This window comes from Delphinapterus leucas, chromosome 19 (assembly GCF_059928025.1).
Source record: "Delphinapterus leucas isolate spDelLeu-1000000601 "Yukka" chromosome 19, BTC_Dleu_Yukka2, whole genome shotgun sequence".
NCBI classification, from domain to species: domain Eukaryota; kingdom Metazoa; phylum Chordata; class Mammalia; order Artiodactyla; family Monodontidae; genus Delphinapterus; species Delphinapterus leucas.
This window is the reverse complement of record NC_143147.1, coordinates 22,573,658-22,597,866: the sequence shown is the minus strand read 5'-3', so window position 1 is coordinate 22,597,866 and position 24,209 is coordinate 22,573,658. Positions and strand designations below refer to the sequence as shown.

Genomic DNA, 24,209 nt, shown 5'->3' with positions numbered 1-24,209 from the left:
TCTGGTGGGCAGTTGCATGCCCCATTATTTAAAACAAAAACTGTGAAGTAAGTAGGACCCACTCTCAGGTGAAGGCAGTTAACCTGGGTGATGGGGTGGGGTCTACACTTGCATCTTATCAAAATAGTTTTCCTTTTATACAAATAGAGTGATTCTCTAAAAGGCATCTGGTCAGCAAAATTCCCTTCTTATTCCAGTCATGATGATGCTTTAGTGTCCCATGTATACTGGCCCTTCAGCCAAGGCTGGCTGGTCCACCCCTAAATCTGACTCTCATGGTGGCTATTATGAGATTCCCACTCTTGTTGTCCTCTGAGGAAGGTGGTCATTTTTGTTGACAATTGCCTTTTTTTTTTTTTTTTTTTCACTTCTTATCTGAGGAGGAAGGGGACAGGGGAGTGTAAATGGAGGACATACTGAAGGGGTGATGTATTTTGGGTACTAGTAATCTGACTGCAGCTGAGGTTGGAAGCCTGGTTATGGCAGGCTGAGTTATTTGGACCAACTATACCAGTAAAGGCAACTAAAAGTGCTAGATAAAATATCAAAAACACCTTAAAAGCCCCAAAGAGTTGATAAAATAGTAAGGAATTAATGGGCCAACATGGAAGAGAAAACCAGAGCATAGAAACCACTTTTCCCTGAAAGAGCCCAGCTGTCTTAGCAAATCTGAACATTCATTTTAATCACCTGTAAGAGGGAGGGGGTTAGAATTCCAAGCTCAGTGCCTTCACATGGTGGACAGTCTAATGGAAGATCCTTTTTTCAATACACTGAGACCCCAAATGGCTACATTATCAGGGTAAGGGTGGACTGAAGTACTCCAGCCCAGGTTCACATTGCCTAGGTGATCCAGGGAACCTAAGATTCAGAACTTGTTTAGATAGCTCAGGACTGGTGGTGCCCCTGATGCCTGGCAGAAGTAAGCACACTCTTCTCTAGAGAAAGGCTCCTTCATACTCAAATTATTCCTATTTATTTGGAACAATATATAATAAATAATAATTTGTTCAAGTGCAGTCACCAGAACTTGGTTGAAGAGAGTGGAGCCTACAAGAAAATATGGCTCCATGAGTGAGAATCATAGAAACAAGAGACAAATGAGAAACAGCTGAGGGGGACTTCCCTGGTGATCCAGTGGCTAAGGCTCTGCAGGGGGCCCAGGTTCCATCCCTGGTCAGGGAACTGGATCCCACATGCTGCAACTAAGAGTTTGCATGCCACAATGAAGATCCCACGTGCCACAACTAAGACCCAGTGGAGTCAAATAAATAAATGTTTAAAGAAACCAAAAAAACAGCAGAGACTTCACAATTAGAATGATCAGATGTAGACTATAGCGAATTCCCTGGCAGTCTAGTGGTTAGGAGCCGAGGTTTCACTGCAGGGGGACTGGGTTCGGTCCCTGGTCAGGGAACTAAGATCCTGCAAGACACGCAGCATGGCCGAAAAACAACAGCAACAACAACAAATGTAGACTATAAATAATGCTTCCTGTGGTCAAAGAAATAAAAGACAAGCCTGAAAATATTTACAGGGAATAAGAAATTGTGTAAGGTGACAAAACGAATTTTAAAAAAATAGAAATTCTAAAAAAGAAAAAACCCATAGGAACTGCAATTGAAACGAAACCCATTAATTTATTTTTTACTTTTTAAAAGAAAATATTTATTTATTTATTTGGCTGTGCTGGGTCTTAGCTGCGGGCTATTTAGTTGCAGCATGTGAACTCTTAGTTGCAGCAAGTGGGACCAAGTTCGCTGGCCAGGGATAGAACCTGGGCCCCCTGCATTGGGAGTGTGGAGTCTTAACAACTGGACCACCAGGGAAGTCCCATAACTCATTAATTTAAAAGCATCTTAAATGTAGTGGAACAGAGAATTAGCAAAGTAAAAGGTAATAGTGAGAAATTGCCCAGAATGCAGTACAGAGAGAAAAAAAGGGAGGAGGGAATAGGGAAGATAAGAGACACAATGGATAGAGGCCTGATACGTGTTTAATTAACATCCCAGAAAGAGAGGAAAGAACAAATAGGGCAGAGGCAAATATTTTAAAAGAGATAATGGCTGAGCAGTTTCCAGAACTGATAAAAGACACTAGTCCACAGATTTAAGAGGCCAGTAAATCCCAAGCATGAAAGTCCTGTTTAAATCAGCAGCCAGATGAGAAAGGAGGGAGTGGTACAGCTAGCTGAGTTTCCTTCCCAGCCCCAGCAGGCTAAACCTCCATAAAGCCTCCCACCAAGAAGCAGAGCCCTGTGGCTTTGGTACCTAAGATTCCCTGGCTCCTTTTGGCCTTTCTCCCTCTTCCACTGCCTTGAGGCCTCTCCTCCAACCAGGCCCTGGTACCATACCATCCATCCACAAAGGGCTTCCCTCAAACCTCTCCTTCTCTCTTGATCTCAAGGGAAGAAAGGAGGCCCAAGGCAGAAACAAAAAAGAACAGAAGAAAAAGAACCAGTGAGAAAGCAGAGTATGAGATGAATGTTGTAGGCATTAATGCTCAGGAGATGGGCTAGACTGGTTTGGGGGGCAGCCTGGAGGTCACAAGCAGAAAATGGGAATTGAAGATGACTTAGAAGTTGCTGTCTAGAATTCCGTTTCTCTTCCCTTCCCTCCTTTCCCTCAGGCTTCCCTCTGATTCTCTGCCGCTATGACCCTGCGTCTGCCAGTATATTGTGGGGAGGACCCGAACTCCCATACCCATCTGCCTTCCCTAACAAACAGCAACATCTGCAGAGGTGGGAGAGGGGAAGACAATATCTCCCTGAAAACTGGACAATACCAGAGAGTTGAACCCCTGGAGTTAATCTTTCTGCACACTACCGAATTTTAGTTGTTATTTGTCACCTGTCAAGCCAGCCCAATTCATGCAAAAGCTACTTTTCTTTTCCTGCCCCCAATTCTCACTCCTCCCTGCAACTCCCCAGCCCAGATTCCTCTGTCAGGAATCTCCCCATATCCAGGCTATGAAGCATAAGAAAGATGTGGAAGAGAGAGGAAGGGGAGATTCCTGACAGAGGATTCCTATGTAGTCTCCATTCCAGACACACCCTCACCTCCTAGGAGCAGAACTGGGGCACCAATTCTCAACACTCCTTGATTTGCCATTTCCCTCAATGCCTGCTGAGCTTTAATGGGACCTTCTCCAAAAGCCTAGTGGTGGAGGGGACTTCCCTGGTGGTTCAGTGGCTAAGACTCCATGATCCCAATGCAGGGGGCCCGGGTTCGATCCCTGGTCAGGGAACTAGGTCCTGCATGGCGCAACAAAGACCTGATGCAGCCAAATAAATAAATATTTTATAAAAAACAAACAAAAGCCTAGTGGTGGAAATATACCCACTCAGATACACATACATGTAAATACAGCTACTTAATGAACACTTGGGTATATCTTAGAGCACCACAGTCAGATGAGTGTGCAAATATGCACACATATTTGTATAGAGCTGGGGTAGAAAGCCCTCAAGACAAGATTAAGAAGATTCCATTGTTCGTCTTCAGGGATGTTTTCCCTTAAGACAATGAAAACCTCTTCTCCCTCATTTTTATTGAATTTCCTCTCATCCCAGGGAGGTCTGAGAGCATCCTTTCATAGGCAGATCCCCAGTGCTCAGGCTAAGTGATGATTTAATATTTTCTCAGAGGTTTCAGCCCAATTTCCAGGACTTTCCTTATTTCCTCCCTCCCCTGGAGACTGCTCAGTAGTCGAACTCTTGTCTTGAGGGAGCAGAGTTGACCCTAATATTTGCCATTTAACAAACCCAAAACAAAGGCACGGCAGGAAGCAGAAGTCAGGGTCTCTGGGGATTCCACCCCCTACCTCCTGGCTTGAAGGAGGGTACTGTCCTCAGCAACTCACAGAAGACACTGTCAGCCTTTGATAAACTTGCTGGGCGAGTCCAGAACAGACCTCTCACCTCCCTAAACACCTAATACCAGCAGGCTAGAGAGCCACATGTCTAAGGTGTCTGTGACAGCCAGAGAAACCCACTGTCTATTCAGCAAACACGTGTGGGTGATTTTCTGTCCCATATGCCTCCTCCACACCAGGGAATACTATGCAGCCATCAGGAAGAAAGTGCCAGCCCCGGATGACTCAGGTGGAAGCCAAGATATAGGGAATGGAAATAGCAAGGTGCTGTATAGTACGTTACTTCTGAGATTAAAAAAAAAAGGAATATACCATATGTTTGTACACCCATAGAACATCTCTGGAAGCATACAAAAGAAAATAGTGACAGTATTGCATGTGGCGAGGAGCAGGAAATGGCTGAGGACAGGGTGGGAAGGAGAATTCCTTTTTGTAGTGTTTTCTTTTGAACCTTTTCATTGCTGTTCCTTATGTCTGTATTACCTTAAAAAATGACAATCAAAAGAAGGCCCTTCTCCTTAAGGAGCTTAGGGTGAAGGCAGACATGCAGACACTTATCAATACAGTATTCTCTGCTCGTTGTTATCATGGAGATGAAGACAGGGTAGGAAGGCACTATAGGAGAGAAGTCATCCAAGTCAGCCTGCGGGTGTGTGAAGGATTTGGGATCATCATAGGGAACGCTGGAACCTCTCTCAGCTCAGCCTTGCCAGGGCCTAAAGTGCACAGTGAGAAGGGACCCGAAGTAGAACTGCAGGAGCAGACAGAGGCCACAACGCCTACTGCCTTGTGTGCCAAGCTAAGAAGTTGCGATTTTATCCTAATGGGAAATAGGCAACTATTAAAGAATGTTCAGCAGGGGAGTGACATGTTCAGATTTGCTGTTTAGAGAGAGGATTCTGGCAGGAACACGGAAGGATAGATTAAGAGGGGCAAGGATGGGGTGGAGAGACTGCTTATGAGGTTAATGCAAGAATCTAGGTGAAGGAAGGCAGGTGGATGACCTGTGGCAGAGGGAGTGGGGATGGAGGAGAGGGATGAAAGCTGAGACATGCAATAGGTCCGAAATGTGTATGGAGACCACGTACAGATCCAGCTTTGCTGCTCTTGGTTTTCTCATGCTGGCATCCTCTGCACATTCTTCCCCAAACACTCTCAGCACCCGGCAGGATGGGTCTGGAGGGGCCACTTCCTGGTCGGCCTGCCTGTCTCCTTGCCCCGGGCTCCAGCTCCTTGGCAAAGAGGTGCAGAGGAAAGAGAACAGAAGCCTCTCCCTAGTCATTCAACTCCCAGGTAGGTCTCTCTTATTTATTCCGTGCTCTCTCTCTCTCTCACGATTCGGGTGCTCTCATTATTTCTGAGCTGTACAGCTTGCTGCTTCCCTGGCTCGGCTCTCCCACCCATGTCTGCAAAGTGTCAATCAAACCATCAGATGAGCAGTTCAGCCTTACATCCTCCACGGCTCTGCCCCAGGACACAGCGGCAATTGCTGACACAATGACAGCGGTGTAGCGCTGCTGGCTCTCCCTTTAATGGTCTTCCGATCCAGAATGGGTGTTAATGGGGAATTTGGGGGGATCGTTTCTCTCTACCTGCCCCTATCAGGATGGCCACAAGGATGGGCAGCCCTGAGAGAGAGGGGCAGCCTTCAGAAGCCGGTTTGCTTTTCATTTGAAGGTTGGACCATGGCCAGTGTCTGCTTTCAGAGGAGTCGTTTGAAATTCTTAACGAGAAGCAGAATGCTTGAGTCCAGGAATCCAGGGCAGGCTTGTGAAGCAGGGATGGGGAAATGGAATTGTTATTTCTGAAGTTATATTATATTAAACAAAGAAGATGTGGGATACAGAGCTGCTTTGTAGCTTCCCTGGAGGACAAACAATAAGAAATGTCGGGGGATGGGGTGGGGGGGGCAGCTGGGGAAAACTGAGATTAGAACAAAAAAAGAACTTCCCCAGGCCCCAGAACCGGTGACCGGGAAGATACGAAGCATCTGCTTCCTCAGGGGATTTCTCCTTATCCTTTTACAAATTATGAATGGAAGTGCAATTTTTATAGAATACGGGAATTAATGAGTATTAAGCTCAATCACCTTGCCAAATTCTCTTTAGATCTTTGATACACACACACGTAACTCATGGTTGTGATCCGTGTGTGTCTATTTGTGTTCTGCTTCTCTTCCTCAGTATGATTTCATATACACAGGTCTGCGGAGCCCTCTGTCCTCACACTTGTCATTTTGAATCCTACCTAGTATTCCGTTGTGTCGACGGGCCAGAGTTTGTTCAGCTGTCCCCTGTGGCTGGTTTGTTTCCCATTTTTTTATATTATAAAAGTGCGACTAGGAATGTCTTCATACAAATGTCTTTTTCTTCCCTTGGATATTTCCTTGGGGTACAGTTCCCCAAGTCGAATTTCTAGGTCAGAAGCTTTGAACCATTTTACCACCCCGGAGCTCTCCAGAAAGCCCAGACAATCTGAGGTGCCACCCTACTCTCTCTCCGTCCCCACTGTACTGACAGATTTTATCATTTTTATTTACTTTTGCTCATTTCATAGGCACGTAATTGTACCTTGAAGTTATTTAATCCCCATTTCTTTCGTTGCTAGTGAGACTGGGTGCATTTCCACGTGAGGATTTATTGTCTGCTTCTCCTTTGTGTAAACTGTTCATCTCCTCTGACATCTTATCAAGAGAAATCCGAAGGCTGACCTTATATATTTATAGCAAGCCTTTACATACTTAAAGAGTCCACTTTTCTCAGTTATGTCTGCCACTTTTTACCATAAGGAAGCTGTCCCATCGGGAGGTGGATGCTATCTTGTCCCATGTGGGTCAGGGATTGGGGAGAGTTGAGGTGACTTCTGGATCCTAGAGAAATTTTTTTCAGAAGAAAAAGAAATGCCAGTCGTATGGCACCCCCTCCCTGGGCCCCTATCTTCCTAGGAAAGGAAGCCTGGGCTGAAAGAACAGCTAGTTGCCAAGGCCACTCTGGAGGATTCTTTGCTAGGGCTAAGCATCTTTCTAGGGTCACATGGATGTCCTGATCTATTATTTTCTCCCACTCACAGTATGGCCATGAGAGAAACAGCAAAATATTCAAATCAGAATCATCATTACAAGTCTGACTACTCCTTGGTATAGCACGGTGGTTAAGGGAACAGGTTTTGGAACAGGCAAACCAAGGTTCACACCTCAGTGCCTATGTTTACCAGGTGCGTGGCTTTGGGCAAGTTATAACCTCCGTAAGCCTTCATGTCTTTGGCTGTGAAGTGGTGTTTCAGTTATGGCTGCATAAAAAACTACTTCAAATCTTAGCGGCTAAAAACACCAACTGTTTTATTCTATCTCATGATTTTGTAGGTCAGGAGTTCAGATGGGTCTTGGCTGGATGAGTCTTCTGCTCCACGTGGCATTAATTGGGTCACTCAGTGGTATTTAGCTGGTGGCTGGGCTGGGCTGGAGGGTCCAAGATTGCTTCACTCTGGCTCTCCATGTAGTCTCAGGGCCTCCCCATGTGGTCTCTCCAACAGGTGGTTGGACTAACAAGGAGGCTCAGGGGTCCAAGAGTGGGTGTTCCAAGACAAGAAGAGGAAGCTACTTTTAAGGCTTGGGCCAGAAAGTGTCCCAGTGTCACTTCCACCATATTCTATAGGTCAAGCAGTCACAGAGCCTGTGATGGGAACAGTGACCAAGAATTGGGAGCTATCTTTAATGTGACAAAAGTAGGGATAAAAATATTTACACCTAGGACTGTGAGGATTAAAGTAAACAATGCATGAAGAGTTTGATTTATCGGGAAGCTAATGAAACTTCAACCACAGGGCTCCTTAACTGCACAATCTCGTCCAAATCCTAGCACTTAATTTTGTATTCACAATTTTTCTTTTCCTTTTCTTTTTTCTTTCTTTCTTCTTCCTTTCCTTCTTCCTTCCTCCCTCCCTCCCTTCTTTCTTTCCTTCCTTCCTTCCTTCCTTCCTTCCTTCCTTCCTTCCTTCCTCTCTCTCTCTCTCTCTCTCTCTCTCTCTCTCTCTCTCTTTCTTTCTTTCTTTCTTTCTTTCTTTCTTTCTTTCTTTCTTTCCACCAGGTCTTAGTTGTGGCCGGAGGCTCATCACTTGCAGCTCCAGGGCTCTTTAGTTGCAGTTCACCAGCTCCTTAGTTGTGACACATGGACTCCTTAGTTGCAGCTTGTGAGATCTAGTTCCCTGACCGGGGATTGAACCTGGGCCCCCTGCATTGGGAGCACGAAGTCTTATCCACTGTACCACCAGGGAAGTCCCTCTTTTCCTTTCCTTACAGAGGCCCCCCCACAAATTGTATGGGAATTAGGCCTGGGCTTCCCTGGTGGCACAGAGGTTAAGAATCCGCCTGCCAATGCAGGAGACATGGGTTTGAGCCCTGGTCCGGGAAGATCCCACATGCCGCGGAGCAACTAAGCCCGTGCACCACAACTACTGAGCCTGCGCTCTAGAGCCCCGAGCCACCGCTACTGAGCCCGTATGCCACAACTGCTGAAGCCCGCACGCCTAGAGCCCATGCTCTGCAACAAGAGAAGCCACGGCAATGAGAAGCCAGTGCACCGCAACGAAGAGTAGCCCCTGCTTGCCGCAACTAGAGAAAGCCTGTGCACAGCAACAAAGACCCGACACAGCCAAAAATAAATAAAAATAAATAAATTAAAAAAAAAAAAGAATTAGGCCTTACAAATCCCAGCTCTGTGCCACATGCATGCAAGAGTACTCATTTAGCACACTGCCCTGCACAGAGGGAGCCCTCACTCCAGGGGCCCTCACACCCTAGGCAGATGCCTGGTCTGTACCCTCTAGAATCTCCAAAGGAAATCAGGCTGGAGAGAGGGAGGCCAGCAGGGGGAGGCAGCATTCCGGGTGCCCAGCTTGGTCTAGGAGGCATTGAAATTCCAGGGCCGAAGGCCTGAGACAAAGATCATAATGAGACAGGAAGGTGGCATAGGAAGGATCCATTTGCATGACAATAATTGAGCCAAGAATAGAAAGCTAGAGGGATGCAAGGGTGAGGCTGGCAGCTGAGCCGGGCTAAACCTCACAAATCATACTACCCAGCTCTGCTCTGCAGGGGAGGCGGGGGCTCAGCCCTGTGCCAGGTTTTGGGGGTTGGGAGGAGTGGGGAGAAGGACAGGGCCCAGGGAATTGTGGGAATGCTGGCCAGGTTGGACTTTGCTTTACTCCTCCTCCTTCAGGCTGGAGCCGGCCTCCGCTTGCCTTCTCCTTTGTATGTGGTCTCTGAGGCTGTAGGGCTAACTCATTGGGCAGGATGACTGCTCAGAAAGATCTCTATGACGCCATTGTGATCGGGGCAGGCATCCAGGGCTGCTTCACTGCGTACCACCTGGCCAAACACAGGAAGAGGGTCCTCCTGCTGGAGCAGGTACCGTGTCCCCTCTGCACTCCTGACCTCAGGGACTGTCCCTTTCTCCTCCCCCAAGAGGGTTTTCTGTGGGGTGAAGGCCAAAGGGCCTGATCTTCACAAATTCTATGCAATTTGTAGCTTAGCTGCCTGGTGTGTTTCATGACAATGCAAAGAAAGTTCCACCCTCCCTAAGACCCAGTTTGGGTTTCTAGGCACATTTCCTCCTCTTGCTGCCTCCCAAATCCTGCTCTTGACCAAGAAGCACCCCAGACCCCATTCTCTTCTTTCTTCCCACCCAGTCTCTTCTGTGCCAAAATGGTTGCCCTGGCCCAGAAAAGTAATCAGTTCTGCTTTGGGTAACCTTAAATAGAGATAATTTGCCTAGAGGGAAAGGCTGATTTGTCAGTCTAGGAGGTAGGATTCTTCCCTGCATATTTCTGGCCTCTCACCCTGGAACCCAGCAGAGGCTTCTGTTTTTTCTGCCACCTCTGGATAATAGCAGCCTCCTTGTTTGATACACGGGAAATAAGACTTAGGTATTTTTTTTTTCCTTATAGAAAAGTGACCCCATGAAGTGCAGTCTACTGGCCACTGTACATATGCCTGGGCCCTGTATATCCGCAGCCTTCCCGAGGCAGGTGCACCCAGCCCACCTTCCAAAGATTTCTACCCTCCCATTCTGCCTAAATCTATCCAGGCTGGTTTTGGTTTATTATTCTTGGTAATGAGCTGGATTGGTTAGAAACCTTTTTCATTTCTCTATCGGTTTTCTCAAAGCCTGAGGGATTCCTGGTCCAACCTTTCAGGAAACACTCCATCTTTTGCTAAATCTCAACATGGTTCTCTTGTCCTGAGCAATCTGAAACTACAGAGAAAGAGTCAGCATCAGTTTTCTTGTGCATAAAAATGAGGAGCCTAGACTAGAATGATCTCAAAGGTTCTTTCTGCTTCTCCATGAGTCTAAGTGGGGCAAGGTTGCAGCAGGATGACTGAAGACTAACTCACAGAGGGACTTCGGGAAGTGAATGATGTTAGCAAAAAGGATGCCTGAGTTAGAGCTACTGAAGAAATTCTATCCTGAAGCCAAGTCAGTAACTTGGCCACAAAGGGAGACTGTATGGAAATGTTTGAAGAATAAGTGTCCTTGTTGACAGCACATGATGAGTGGGCTCCGAAAGGGGAGGGGTGACAGCTGCAGTTGTCTCTTGTCCTCCTTCTCCAGTTCTTCCTCCCGCACTCCCGAGGAAGTTCCCATGGGCAAAGCCGGATAATCCGAAGGGCGTACCCTGAAGACTTCTACACCCAGATGATGGCTGAGTGCTACCAGATATGGGCCCAGCTGGAGCATGAGGCGGGAACCCAATTATACAGGTTGGGTTGGTGGGGGAGAATTCCTTGGATCATGGGGCTCAGCACCTGGGGGTGCTTTTACTATGCAAGAGGGCGGTGCCAGGAATACTTGACATGCAACGGAGGGACACGGGGCCTCCAGAAGTGCCAGACACGTGGAAGCATTCTGCTTGCTGTCATCATGGTCACCCGACAGGTCCAGCTGGCTCTTGACAGTCTCTGAGTTCCAGGGCTGGGGTTAGACCATGTGTCCAAGGCTTGCAGAGGTTGTTTGGGGAAAACTGCTGGAAAGACACTGGGCAGATGCTCAGAGCTGGAGTTTGTATCTACATCTCCGTGGAACCGTCAGAGAACCTCTCAGGGCAGGGATTGAAATAGAGGAGAAGGCCTCTGCCTGATTCTTTAGATTCCTACTAGTATCACAAACTTTCATGCTGGGTCCTCTCCCCTAGAACAACCCTTATAAATCCATTTCATTCTCTGAATACCTCCTCCCATAGGAGCAAATGGGGATGCTCCTCAGGCTGCATTGCTGACCAGGGAGTGAGCCTGCAGCTATTTCTCTGTTGCCTGCATGGCCTTCTCTGACCCTCAAGACCCCCCCCCCCCACTCACTGACCTTTCAAATATTCATGGGGAAGAAGGCAGACAACCCAGGAGGCAAAGAGAACTTTTACCAACCATGCTACCATCCCTCCCGCCTTCTCTGTGGCTCTTAACTGAACTTCCTACAAAACCACTGCTCTACCCTACAGGGTGGCAGTTATTTTAATGGCCAGGAACCAAGAGGTTACTGTTCTGTTGCAAAAACACCATTAACTTAAGAACAAAGTGAAATCCATTATGCAAATACAGCTAGGGCAGCTAATTACAGATTTATTCCAGAGGCAGCTAATACACCCAGCACCCAAATAAAGGAGCATGTCTTGCTGAGGCGTGGCCTGGCAAAGGGACCTCTCTCTGTCAGCCATCTGTGAATACTGCTGAGCATCTTGTGTTAAAAGAACTGCTGAGGCCTTAGAGAGCACACTTCATCCCAGCAGACAAGGAAGCAACTAGAAGATGTTTGGAGAGTGTCTGGAATCTTTCAGAGGGGAGACAATTCTGGAGTCAGACAGGCTTGAATTTGACTTTGTGCACTACCTCTTACCAGCTGTGTGACCTTGGAAAAGTTTCTGTACCTCTCTGCGCCTCATTTTTCTCACAGGGCTTTGTGAGGATTAAACGAGACTCTTGGCGCTATGCCTAGCACTTTTGAATAAATGGCAGTTCCTGCCACTTATTCTGGGTCAGCTGTATCCTATCTCCATTGAGCAAGGGGGGAAGAAAGGCAGAAGGAGACAGATGGGATGCAGCAACCATGGACATCGAGGGGAAGGGCTGCTGGAGAGAGGGAAAGGGAACCTTGGGTAGGAGAATCTCATAATCTCACAATCCCTCTCTTTGGCAGGAGGACAGGAATTTGGAAGGGCTTTGGAACCAGGCAGGGCTGGCTCTAGATATCATCTTGCTCTGACATATTTAGCTGTGTGGTTTGGAGCAAGCTGTCTAACCTCTGTGAGACTCAGTTTTCTCATCTGTAAAGTAGGGGTAATAATATCTATTTCCTGTGTCTGTTGTGAGGATAAAGTTTGTAAAGGGCTTGCAATAGTACCTGACAAATCATCATCATTATCATTATCACTGCGTGTTTTCGTGCTTAGAATGAGAAACTAAGGCTGTTCTAAAAGTACTTGATCCATGTTAACTCATTTAATTCTCCCCACAAACTCATGAGAGGGCTGCTACTGAGTAGTCAGGGTCTTAACCTGTAGTGCAAGTCGCAGAATTACTCAACTTTCAGTCTAGAACAGGGTTTGTCAAACTTTTTCTGTGAATGGCCACATAGTCTTACAGGCTTTGCAGGCCATATGGTCTCTATTGCAACAATTCAACTCTGCCAGCAACTCAACTGTGCCATTGTGAAAGCAGCCACAGATAATATGTAAACAAATGGGCATGGCTGGGTTCCAATAAAACTTTATTTATGGACACAAATTTCAGATAATTTTCATGTCATGAAATATTCTTCGGGACTTCCCTGGTGGTCCAGTGGTTAAGAATCCGCCTTCCAATGCAGGGGACGTGGGTTCGATCCCTGGTCAGGGAACTAAGATCCCACATGCTGCAGGGCAACTAAGCCCGCGTGCCACAACTAGAGAGCCCGTTTGCCGCAACTACAGAGCCCACATGCTCTGGAGCCTGCATGCTACAACTAGAGAGAAGCCCGCGTGCCACAATGAAAGATCCCACGTGCCACAACTAAGACCTGATGCAGCCAAAATCAAACAAACAAACAAATAAATATTAAAAAAAAGAAATATTCCTCTTTTGCTTTTTATCAGCCATTTTAAATTGTAAAAGCCATCTTGGCTTGTGGGACAGACAAAAACAGGTGATTTGGCCCCTGGGTCATCGCTTGCTGGCTCCTGATTTAGGAAATACCACAAACTGGTTACCTTGTCCATCCCCTGTTTCCAAACGAGTTCATGCCTAAATCATCCCAGGTCAGAAGGCTGCTAACATACATTTAAAGACTGGGACATATCATAGCTCCTCTTAAAAGACTATCCCTATGCTTCACAGCCCCAATTATGGAAAATAAAGAGTAAAGTGAATGTTCTTTGAAAAATCTTTGAAGTTCTATATAGTGCTAGGCATTATTATTGTTGTTATTATTAGCAAGTCCTTTCTTACGGCCAACCTAATTTACTCAGGCACACTGATTTATTTGGTTCTTTTACTTAGTAGAGACACAGAACAGATACTTCCTATTGCAATTCCTTTAGCTTTTGTTCCTAATTCTGATTTTCTAAATGATTCATTAGCTGTGTGATTCTTATTCTCCTAGGTTCTTCTGGAAGAACCAGCACAATATCATAATTGAACTGATAGATATGAACATATTAACTTAATGATATTTGATGATGATTTAAAAAAAAACCTTCAGGAGTTGATAAGGTGGTTGTCCAATTCTCTTCATTCTGTTCTGCTGCTTCCTGTGACAGTGGCATACTAAATATGGGTGGCTCAGGATATTTGCATATATTCTGGGAACAGACGATGACACATGTGTCAGATCACAAGGTCTGAATCTTTTGTGATGTGTACAGCCAGGATGCTGATACCAAGAGCAAATCCCAGCTCTGTGGCCCATCTCTTTCCTGCCCCACCTTATCCCTTTGAGTCCTACTATCTAGTTCCTGACCTGGGCTGCCCCTGCTTAGCTGACAATATCAGACAAGATCACAGCCGTAGGCAGTACAGCTGCTACCAGAACCTGGTGGCCCCCTGCGCAGCTGCGGCTTCCTGTGTCTGCGAAGTGTCTGGCTTGTCAGCCACATCCCCTCCCTGGAGCAGTCTTTGTTAACCAATTCCACCTCGGCCCACTGAGCAGAAGATGAAACGTCAAGAGCTCCTCCCAAACCAACACAGACAGCAGCCATTACCAAGTCCCTGTTGGAGTCCCTTCCCCAAGGTGACTCTGAGAGCTGGCTTTCCTGGCACTTTTAACCCAGAGCGGGGAAAGCTGGAGCTTGGGATGGGAGATGGCAGATGCAGGGAGAGCTGTCTGCCCCTCCCAAATCCTCCCCACTCCATCCTGCCTCCTGTCCTGCTATAGTAACTGGTGGAAATCCCTCATCACCAACTCCCTACATCATGTCTTAGGCTTTAGTTGGGCCATAGAGAAGTCAACAAGGCCCTTGGGAGGAATCTTCGATTATCTCTTCCTAGGGCTGGATCCAGCTAGGGTTGGGAGGAAGGCACAGTTAGTACCAAATGCTCTGAAGGTGTTCTGGGACTTGGGAGCTGCACTCTTTCCAGGGATCCCCAGCCTCACTACAAGGTGCCGTCTTTCTAGACCAGCCCTGGCCGCTCATTTCCTGGTCTTTTTTTTTTTCTTCCTGCAATGCCCTTGTCCCTTCTCACCCTCCTCCTCCCCAAACTTCGTAGCCTGGATCTGAGGAGAAAAAGAGGAAAGGGAGGCCCAGAGCATAGGGGTGAGAAATTGATGCAGAATGAGCAGACTGTTTATTGGGATCTAGGAAAAGCCATTAAGAAAATAAGTACTTAAATGATTTTCAATCTGCACATGGAAGTCATCTATCTTCATACTGGGGGAAAAAGGCCCGTTCTCCGATCCCGGTTCTGATTGACTGCTTTCCAGTTCTCTAAGCATCTCTCACAGGAGCCTCTCACCTATTTCCCATAATGACAGGCCTTTGCATTTCCAGGCAGTGTTTTACATTTATTTCCGATTTGCTCATAATGGTCAAAAATCTCTCTCCGATCCAAGGCATTTCTCTGGCAGTGCATGGTTTCCCTCAGGCCAAATGGTTCAGCTGTGATCCACGGAAAATGAGAATTTCCCAAACGCACCTCCGGACTAGGGGAGGGTCCAGCATCACAAATTCAGATGGAAAATTTCCCGCTGTTAGATCAATATCTGGGCTGAGAAATAAATGCCACAGGGGCAGAGAGCTGGAGCAAAATGATTACAATTGGCACAATTACATTCACCAGCAGAATCAACTTGCTGATTACTCCTAGGCATAGGGAGCTCCCGCTTCATCCACCGCAGGACGGCTTGGGAATTAGAACATCACTCAGCATTTCATAATTCGACAGATTTGCCCGTTGCTTTGGCGTGAGTTCATTTCCTCCATGTAGTACATTCCTGAAAGAGGAGTTCTTATTTCAAGGAAAGAAGGAAGGAAGGAAGGGAAGAAGGGAGAAAGGAAGGGAAGGAAGGGAAAGTAACTAAATCTCAGAGTATGTGAGAGACCAAGGCTAGTATATTGCAGGCAGAGGTTAGAATATGCTGCTCTGGAATTTCCGGGCCAGGGATCTGACATTGTGACTGCTAAGGTGAGGTATTTCCCAGAATTCTACACAGCTACAACCTCATCAGGTACAAAGGGCTCAAGAACGTACGCTTGGGTGACTTAATTATCCTGTTGACCAAGGAGTTTACTAGGCAAATCTTCATTAACTGAGAACCAATCTGAAGTTCTTTTGGGGCCACAGGAAAAAGACAGTCTGCTGGCTGGTGGGGATTTCTACAGCATCTTTCCTCTGTTGAGCTTTGAAGAGGCAGAGGCGTTCACTGCTTTCTCACCAGTGGTGAATGCTGGGTAGGCAGGGGCCATGGCAAATGGATTGGGCATGCTGCGTGGCTCTGTGTACTGACACTGGCCCCAGGGCCCGCTGTGTCCCTACCCCCTCCCAATCTTCTCTTTAATCCCCCCAACCAGATAATGTGGGATTTGGAAGCATGTAATATCCATGAGACTCCATTATAGGCTATTACAAGCTTTATATACAGTACCTGGGGGATGTGTCAGACTGATGCTTGTCACTGTGGCTGCTGAAACCGAGAGGGACTACAGGAATGGTCCCAAGGGCCAAAGTGACCCTTCTATTGTTTTGATCAGTTACCCCCAAAAGGGAGCTCTGATCTCTTGTGACATAGAGATGGAAAGCGTTAAAGAGAAACAGCTCTCATTCTCTTATGGTGGAAGAAACACAGAGGGATGTATAGGGAGAAACAAAAACATTGAATCGCTGAATTAATTGCTGGAGTCCTAAGAGGCCATCTCACCTACTGGGGTTTCTGCATGAGGGCACTATTGGCATTTGGGTGGAATCTTCCTGAGCACTGCAGGTTTAGCATCCCTGGCCCCTGCCCACCAAATGTGAGTGGCAACCCCCAGGCATTGTGACAAGCAAAAAAATGATCCATACCATTTCCACAACTCCCCTGGTGTGGAACCACCAATAGTCCAACAGTCATGTGTTACAGAGGAGGAATCTGGGATCAGCGAGCAATCAGACCAAGGTCACAGAGGGGATGCCGGGACTGGACCCAGGGCCAGAGCTCCCAACTTAGGACCCTTTCCACAAAACAGGCAGCCTCTGAGAAGGAACTGAGAGATAGAGTACAAGAAGAGACAAAACATTATATGACAAGAAAAAGGAACAGGGAAAAGAAACAGCAGGGAGTTGGGGAGGGGAAAAGGGATAAAGAATTGAGATCAAAACAGTGAGTGGGGTCAGGGGACTGGAGGAAAGGGAAGAAATCTTATCAAGTTCATTGAACATTTACCACCTTCTAGGTGTGGAGATAAAAGAGGACTTAGGATCTCTGACCTCAAGGGCAGGATGGATCCTGATGAGGGAAGATGGAGGGATAAGCAAACCAATAGTGAGAGCCAAGGGCAGACTTGGGGATGGGCTAGAAACCAGCGCAACAATACTGGACTGTTACAACAGAATGTAGGTGTCTTTGCCTGTTTTTTGAATGTGAGGCCAGGACTCCCCTTGATGCCTGGTCTGGGCCCCTTGCTGAAAAATGACAGAGAAGGCCCAGGGCCCGGACGCAGACTCTCACTCAGGTGTCTTTTTTTTTTATAGGCAGACTGGACTACTGCTGCTGGGAATGAAGGAGAATGCAGAATTAAAGATAATCCAGGCTACTCTGTCTAGGCAGGGAGTGGAACACCAGTGTCTTCCATCTGAGGAACTGAAGCAACGTTTCCCCAATATTCGGTTGGCCAGGGGAGAAGTGGGGCTCTTGGAAAAGTCTGGAGGAGTTCTCTATGCTGACAAGGCGCTCAGAGCCCTTCAGGTGATATCGTGCAGCATTAGGGGCACTGCAGCTCCTGCTCTGGGCATCCTGGGTCCCCATCAGCCATCCCCTGACCCCCAGTTGGATGACAGCCTTTGCCCTGCCAGCTTTAGTCTTGACTTTTTGGACTGGGCAGTTTTATATACCCTGCTAGGCCTCGACAATATGGGAGAGGAGGTCTAGATTCCGCCCTCTCTTTTCTGCACTCGATGAAGGATTCTTTGTCCAGGGTGAACCACATACATAACTGATTTGCCCTTTCCTGCTCCTGCCCTTTCAGGATGCAATTCGACAGCTAGGAGGCATAGTGCATGATGGAGAGAAGGTGATGGAGATAAAACCAGGGCTACTGGTCGTGGTGAAAACCACCTCCAGGAGCTACCAAGCCAAGAGTTTGATCATCACAGCAGGTCCTTGGACCAACCGGCTCCTCCGTCCCCTAGGCATTGAGCTGCCTCTCCAGGTAAGGGGAGCTGGAAGCCTGAGAGGTGGTGCTTAAGAAGCCTTGGACCCAGATGGGCTTGAGTCTTCCATCTGCCACTTGCTAGTGGATGACTTTGGGCAAATTTCATTCACCTTCACCTCACTTAGCCTCAATTTTATAACCTGTAAAATGGGGACTAGGGCTGTTGGAGAATTAAATTAAATCATATATATATATATATATATATATATATATATATATATATATATAAACCTAAGGAGATGGCCTGGCCTATAGTAAGCACTCAATAAACATGAGGTATTATTAACTCCTGGATAGAGAGAGAAGTAGGCTGGATGCAGTTTTGGGAGAAGATTAAGAATAGGGGAAGAGACAGATTCAGCAATTTTTATGCATCATAACATAATGTAACATGTAAATGACATGAGAATTGAGTGAAACAAAGATGGGTGAGTTAATCAGGGCATCTGGGCTTATATTAAAGGGCTACGGGACCGCAGAAATGCTTTCTCCCTTCATTTCCCACTTCTTCTTCTTGCTCCAAGACCCTGCGGATCAACGTGTGTTACTGGCGAGAGAAGGTTCCCGGAAGCTATGGTGTGTCCCAGGCCTTTCCATGCTTCCTGGGCTTCGGCCTGGCTCCTTACCACATCTATGGATTGCCCTCCGGAGAGTACCCAGGGCTGATGAAGGTGAGCGGAGAGGCCGAGAGAAGGCTAATAGGGGCCCAGGCAGATTTGGGGCAGCTATTCTAACTTTCCTCTCACCAGACTCCCTCGGATCCCAGTGGGCAGGAGCAGGAACGGACCTCACTATTCACCATGCGCAACACAAGACCCCTGGCTGTCCTGGAGCCCTTCCTTTGCAATCATAGGGTTGGCGGGGGAATGGACAGCTAGGCAAACTCATGTGGCAACAAACAGCATCTGTCAGGACTGGGGAAGGCTGGGATGATGGATGGGGTGCATTCTGTGTACAACGTGCCCCCTGGGTTGGGGGTGGTGTGCAGGAGGCCAGCCATCCCAGCTCACACTGCTCTGATTGGGAGCCAGGTCTGCTATCACCACGGCAACAATGCAGATCCTGAGGAGCGGGACTGCCCTGCAGCTTTCTCAGACATCCAAGACGTCCACATCCTGAGCTGCTTTGTCAGAGATCACTTACCTAACTTAGAGCCTGAGCCTGCTGTTATGGAGCACTGCATGTACACGGTAAGGGTGTGGGCAACTGGGCCAGGCTCTCTTGCAGCCCTGGAGAACAGGGGAATGAGACAGACTGGCCTTGTGCTGCTCAGGCTGGACTCTACCTGACCCCTGACACAGTATGTGACTTGAAACAAATGAGCTCATTCCTGCGGGTCAGTTCACCTCCACCAGAGAGGGCCCACTAGAGGTTATTCGTATTCTTTTTCATTAGGAAACTAGGCATACGTCTGGCTGTCCTTCACTATGTTTCCCAGAAGAGCTCTAAAAGAGTTTTTGGCAAGATGTTCTAGTTGAGCAGGCCTTAGGGACAAAGAGAAGAGACAGATGTCACCAGGGCCTGAGGCGTCTTCGCTAAAGTTACTTTACACGCGTTAATTGAGCACCTACTGTGTTCATAGCTCTACACGAGAAGAGACAGATGGACAAATGAGAAAGACTGGCGTACCCTAGGGCACTGGCATGCAGAAAGCATTCCTGTGCCCCATTCCTATTCTTTCTGGAAAGAAATCCAGCTGAGTCTCCTCCCTTCTGAGCCTGCAATTCTTCTTCCTCCCTCTATCCTCAAAGGACACAGGTGTGATTGTTTCTTTCTAGAACACCCCTGATGAGCACTTCATTCTTGATCGACACCCAAAGTACGACAACATTGTCATTGGTGCTGGATTCTCTGGTGAGCCTGAGCAAGGGAAGATGGGGTGCCTTAAAGATGACCCACCTCAGTGCCAGGCAAAATGGTGTTTTTCATGCTTTTAGTTGGACAGAGAGGGGCCAAAGCATAGACCTTGAGTGTATAAGGGGGTTAAGAGGGGCTATCAGAGAAGAAAGGGTTCTCATGGTGGGAGGCAACTTCCAGCTTTGGGATGCGACCAATGGGGAGGTTAGCTCTATCTGGGGACTGTGTAGGGGATGTCCAGGGAGTCCAGTACCTGTCTCTGAGGATGCCTGACCACCTGTTCTCCTTTCCCTAGGGCATGGGTTTAAGCTGTCCCCTGTTGTGGGGAAGATCCTGTATGAATTAAGCATGAAATTAATGCCATCCTATGACTTGACACCTTTTCGAATCAGCCGCTTCCCCCGCCTGGGCAAAGCCCACATTTGACTGGCCAGCTGCTTCCCTTCTGTGCGCAGGAGCTCGGAACAAAGCCCTCTTCTGGGAAAGACTTCTCAGAGGAAGGAAGTGTCTGTGAGATGTTATCCTTTTTTCTTGCCCCTCTTCAGTTCCCCATAAACACCAGCTGATTGAATTTACCTTCTTTCCCTAGCCAGCTCCCCAATCCCACACTTTTTTTGCTTCAGAAGTTCAATCAGATATTCTATGATCACAGAGTAGCAAGGACCTTGAAGCTGGATGTCTCAATAAGGAGGGGGCATAAGGACTGGCTCAGGAGACCAAAGCAGTTGTTAAAATTCTCTTCACGGGGGCATTTGATGAATTTGGGATAGATTTGACTAAGGCTGCCTGGGGGAGAGTAAATAAGATGATCTGTAGACCACTAAGGCCCTTGGCATTCCTGTTCATAAAACTAGAGCCACCCTCTATCACAAACTCCTGTAAAATTTGGCTCATCTTGGGTGCACAGTAAATGTTTGTTGCAAAAAATGTGTTGAACAGACAGATAAGTAAATGACTGCATTGCATGAAAGCCTGTGGTGGGCTTTATTTTCCATGTGACCTTATTTCTTATAGACTTTAACTGTCTAAATTAGCACCACAGAATCCATTACCCCAGGACTCCTTGGGGTCTTTATCCCCTCAGTGCACCACACCCTCTTTCTCTGGATTCTTTGTTTGGTTCTCATCCTCTCTCTGGTTCTATAAAGATGCTCAGCTCCCCAGTCTCTCATTAAGGTGTATTGTCAGGTCTTTATGAAGATGGAGCTGTTCTACCAGAAAGGAAGAGAGAGACACACTCGCTTAGAAACCCTGTTCAATGTTTGAATGTTAAATGTGCCATTTTATTATCATTAGGATTGCTCCCACTTAATGAAATGGCATTAACACCCAGTCGGCTGGCCTCCTTGCACTAATTGCTTTGGAAGGAAACAGGCTCATAACTGCCCCAGGGTGGGTGGAGGGGTGAGAGGTGTAAATAGAGACTCAAGCAAGGCTGAGTGCACTCAGATGAAACCCAAGCAGGAGCATTTCTAGACAGGGCCAGTTTGACCCAAAAGAACAGGAGTTAAAGTGCTCCGGGGAGAAAAGAACTGGGACTGGGTGGGGTGGAAATGTTCGAAGGAATCGCTGAGAGGGGAAGAGTGGGAAATGGAAATAAGAGTAAAAATATTCCCAAAGGAAATAACAACACAGAGGAAATTACTCTTCAATTGCCTTATAGGCCTAGGCACATGGGTTAGTACTGATTTCTCCTGGGAATTATAAAAGCCAGCCAATCCTGTCAACCCCACACCAAGTCTGCTTTTGGGGTGCTCTCACTTAGTTCCCCGAACCACAGCCTCTGTAAAGTGGGAATAATCCTATCTGTAAAATGGGAATAATACTATTGATACATTCCATGGATCAACCTTGAAGACATAATGATAAATAAAATAATCCAGACATAAAAGGACAAGTATTGTATGATTCCACTTGTGTGAGCTACCTAGAGTAGTCAAATTCATAGAGACAGAAAGTAGAATGGTGGTTACCAGGGGCTGGAGGGAGGGGGGAATAAGGAGTTACTGTTTAATGGGCACAGAGTTTCAGTTTGGGAAGATAAAAAAGTTCTGGAGATGGATGGTGGTGATGGCTGTACAACACTGTGAATGTACTTAATGCCACTCAACTGTACACCTAAAACGGTTAAGATGGTACATTGTAAGTTATGTATACTTTACCGTAATAAATAAAAAGGGAATAATAATACTAACCAACTCTACAGGAGTGTGTGAGGATCCAATAAGATTATTCATTCATTCATTCATTCAACACACAAATATTTGTTGAGTTCTGCTGTGTGCCAGGCACTGTGCTAGGCATGGTGGATGTATCTGTGAACAAAACAGAAATCTCTACTCTTGTGGTGTTTACAGTTCAGTGAGGAGAGGACATGTTAATAATACGTATAAATAAATTGTATTGTACATGAGAGGGTGACAAGTGCATTGGGGATAAAACAGAGCAGAATGCGGAAGGTAGAGGATGCTGGGGGAGGGGCTGCCCTTTTCAATGGTGGTCAGGGTAGGACTCATTGAGGAGGAGGCATTTGAGCAGACTTGGAGGAGAGGGAGTGTACCATGCAGATACCTGGAGGTCTGTAAGAGAATGTGGTAAATTGTAAAGCAAGGTATTGTGTTATTACTGAGAGAGAGAAAAATGCGGTACAGAGAGGGATCAGTGTAAGATCCTGCCAGCTCCCAAGCTGGCAAAGTTGGGGAGGAAGGATGTTGGGAACCTCTCTCTCCCTCTCATTCCATGGCTGCCCGCAGCTCCCTCTGCTCCTGCTTCTCTCAGTGCCACCCTCCTCCCCCAGCCAGCTGCAGCTCCCCTTCCAAAATATCCAGTCTTATTCAGCTTGCCGGTGACAGCTAAAGGAGGGGACAAGTGTCTAGAGGAGGCTGAGAAAGGACAAGTGGGGGATGCTGACAAGCCCTGCCTGGGCTGGCAAAGTCTCTTTAGAAATGAGCCAGTGTGTCCTAGAAACAGAGTGCAAGCAAGGGCAGGGGCAGGGGCGTGTGGGGTGGGACGGGTGTGTGGGGGAGGGATGAGGTCAGGGAAGAGTGGAGAGAAACAGGAATTGGATAAGAAGAGACTGGCAATGTGCAGGCCAAGAAGGCAGGTGAGGACCTGCAGGGATGCTGCACACAACCCAAGTGGGAGGAACTGAGCATTTCTTACTGAGCGTGGATTGGGGTCATAGAGGGGAAGAAGGGATGTAGGAAATAGAGTCTGTGGATATGGAGAAGAGGACTAGACATTGTAGATGGGCTCGGAGGACAACCTGAGGGTTTTGGTAACATTGAAGGATTTGCCAAGCAGACCCACCAGCGTTATCTCCCTGCCTACCTTCTGCTTTAGTGTGGCCAGGCATCCACTTTCAGGCCGACCCTACCTATCTTCAAGATGGAAGAAAATCAAAATAAATCGGGCAGGCAATAAGAGACCTCCGAAAGGGCAACTGGGGTCCTCACAGGCTGCAGGGGAGAGATAAGGGCAGCGAAGAGAAAGAGGCGGGCATGGTTGCCAACCAGACTAAGGAAAACAGAGGCAGGCTCAAAATAGATTGGGGTTGGGGGAGGGAGGAGAGGCAGCCCAGAAAAGAAGGGAAAGCAGAGGCAATCGATGCCATTGCGACTCTGACCCAATTCTTCATTTCTCAGCCTCATCATCTGAAAAATTAGGGGGTGATGGGAAAAGGGAAAGACTGAGGAGAGTCAGGGGAAAGTAATTTGAGTCCTAAGGCCTAGGCAACTGTGGGGTACAAGTCAGTAATCCCAATGTGAAAAAGAGGAGGTATATGGTGTAGTCAGTACGAGTTAAACACTAACCAGAGTTTGGTATCCCAGGACAGGTTTAAGAGCTTAAGGAGTGTGATTGTAACGTGGAATGAGGTTCACCTGTCTAGCAAGGTAAGTGGCAGCAACAAGGATGAGTTAATCTGGGGGTACTAGGCTGGAGTGACTTGATGCTAACCCTAACTTCTCAAAAGAGTGATTAAAGAGAATTTGGTCATTGGATATTCTATTTCAGTGGTGGGCTTCCCATGCAGCAAGAGGGATTTAGGTTAGAACTCGGGGAATCCATCCCACTAAGTAGATTTGTGAGATATTAAAACATGTATATAGCACTGCTTAGGGTATTCTTTCCTTGGAAATCTTTAAAAACGAGAAGCCCACCTATTTGGGTCTGTATAGTCTTGCCTGAAGGCCAGGACCTCCCAACAAATCTCTGGAAGACTTCTGGCTCGAGAGGAGGTAGGGTCTGAGAAGAGATTCTGGGCAGGGAGAATGAATGTAAGCACTTTGGGGGAGAGGTGAGGCATAAGGCAGGCTGGATCTGTCAGGCAGGAAGAAGCAGCAGGGACAAGGGGCAGGAGTCTAACAAGCAGGGCCCAGTGGCATTTACATAACTTTGAATAATGAATAAGCCCAGCTCTGGGGCTCCTAGTCAACATGCTCATCTGCATCTTTATTAGGTTTTATAAGTGATTCAGCTCCCTACCCTTTCCCCCCAGCCCCTGCCCAGCCTGCCCCAAGCATCGGGTAGTTGATTGCTCATTATTTTAGACTAGATTTGTTTCACCAACATTCAGTGAGGCATGGAGTGGGGGACACAGGAGGGAGGAA

General features: G+C 47.2%; 1 protein-coding gene and 1 long non-coding RNA gene across 2 annotated transcripts; one reads left to right on the top strand and one right to left on the bottom strand.

Annotated features, from left to right (window-relative positions):
• The first annotated feature begins 7,970 nt into the window (after positions 1 to 7,970).
• PIPOX (pipecolic acid and sarcosine oxidase) lies at positions 7,971 to 20,254 on the top strand. Its single transcript, XM_022596150.3, has 8 exons — positions 7,971 to 9,277; positions 10,482 to 10,630; positions 17,063 to 17,276; positions 17,557 to 17,739; positions 18,267 to 18,413; positions 18,774 to 18,932; positions 19,521 to 19,596; positions 19,895 to 20,254. The coding sequence occupies exons 1-8, from the start codon at positions 9,164 to 9,166 to the stop codon at positions 20,023 to 20,025; spliced, it is 1,173 nt and encodes a 390-aa protein (XP_022451858.1). The 5' UTR covers positions 7,971 to 9,163; the 3' UTR covers positions 20,026 to 20,254.
• LOC149744830 (uncharacterized) lies at positions 14,664 to 23,788 on the bottom strand. Its single transcript, XR_016388897.1, has 2 exons — positions 16,394 to 23,788; positions 14,664 to 15,326 (listed from the first exon to the last, which is right to left on the bottom strand). It is a non-coding gene; the product is annotated as an uncharacterized LOC149744830 (long non-coding RNA).
• Between the last annotated feature and the right edge of the window lie 421 nt (positions 23,789 to 24,209).

Coding starts and splice junctions, on each gene's coding strand:
- PIPOX (XM_022596150.3), top strand. CDS start 9,164: ATGACTGCTCAGAAAGATCTCTATGACGCCATTGTGATCGGGGCAGGC. Junction 10,631..17,062: donor GCGGGAACCCAATTATACAG/GTTGGGTTGGTG, acceptor TTTTTTTTATAG/GCAGACTGGACTACTGCTGC. Junction 17,740..18,266: donor GCATTGAGCTGCCTCTCCAG/GTAAGGGGAGCT, acceptor TCTTGCTCCAAG/ACCCTGCGGATCAACGTGTG.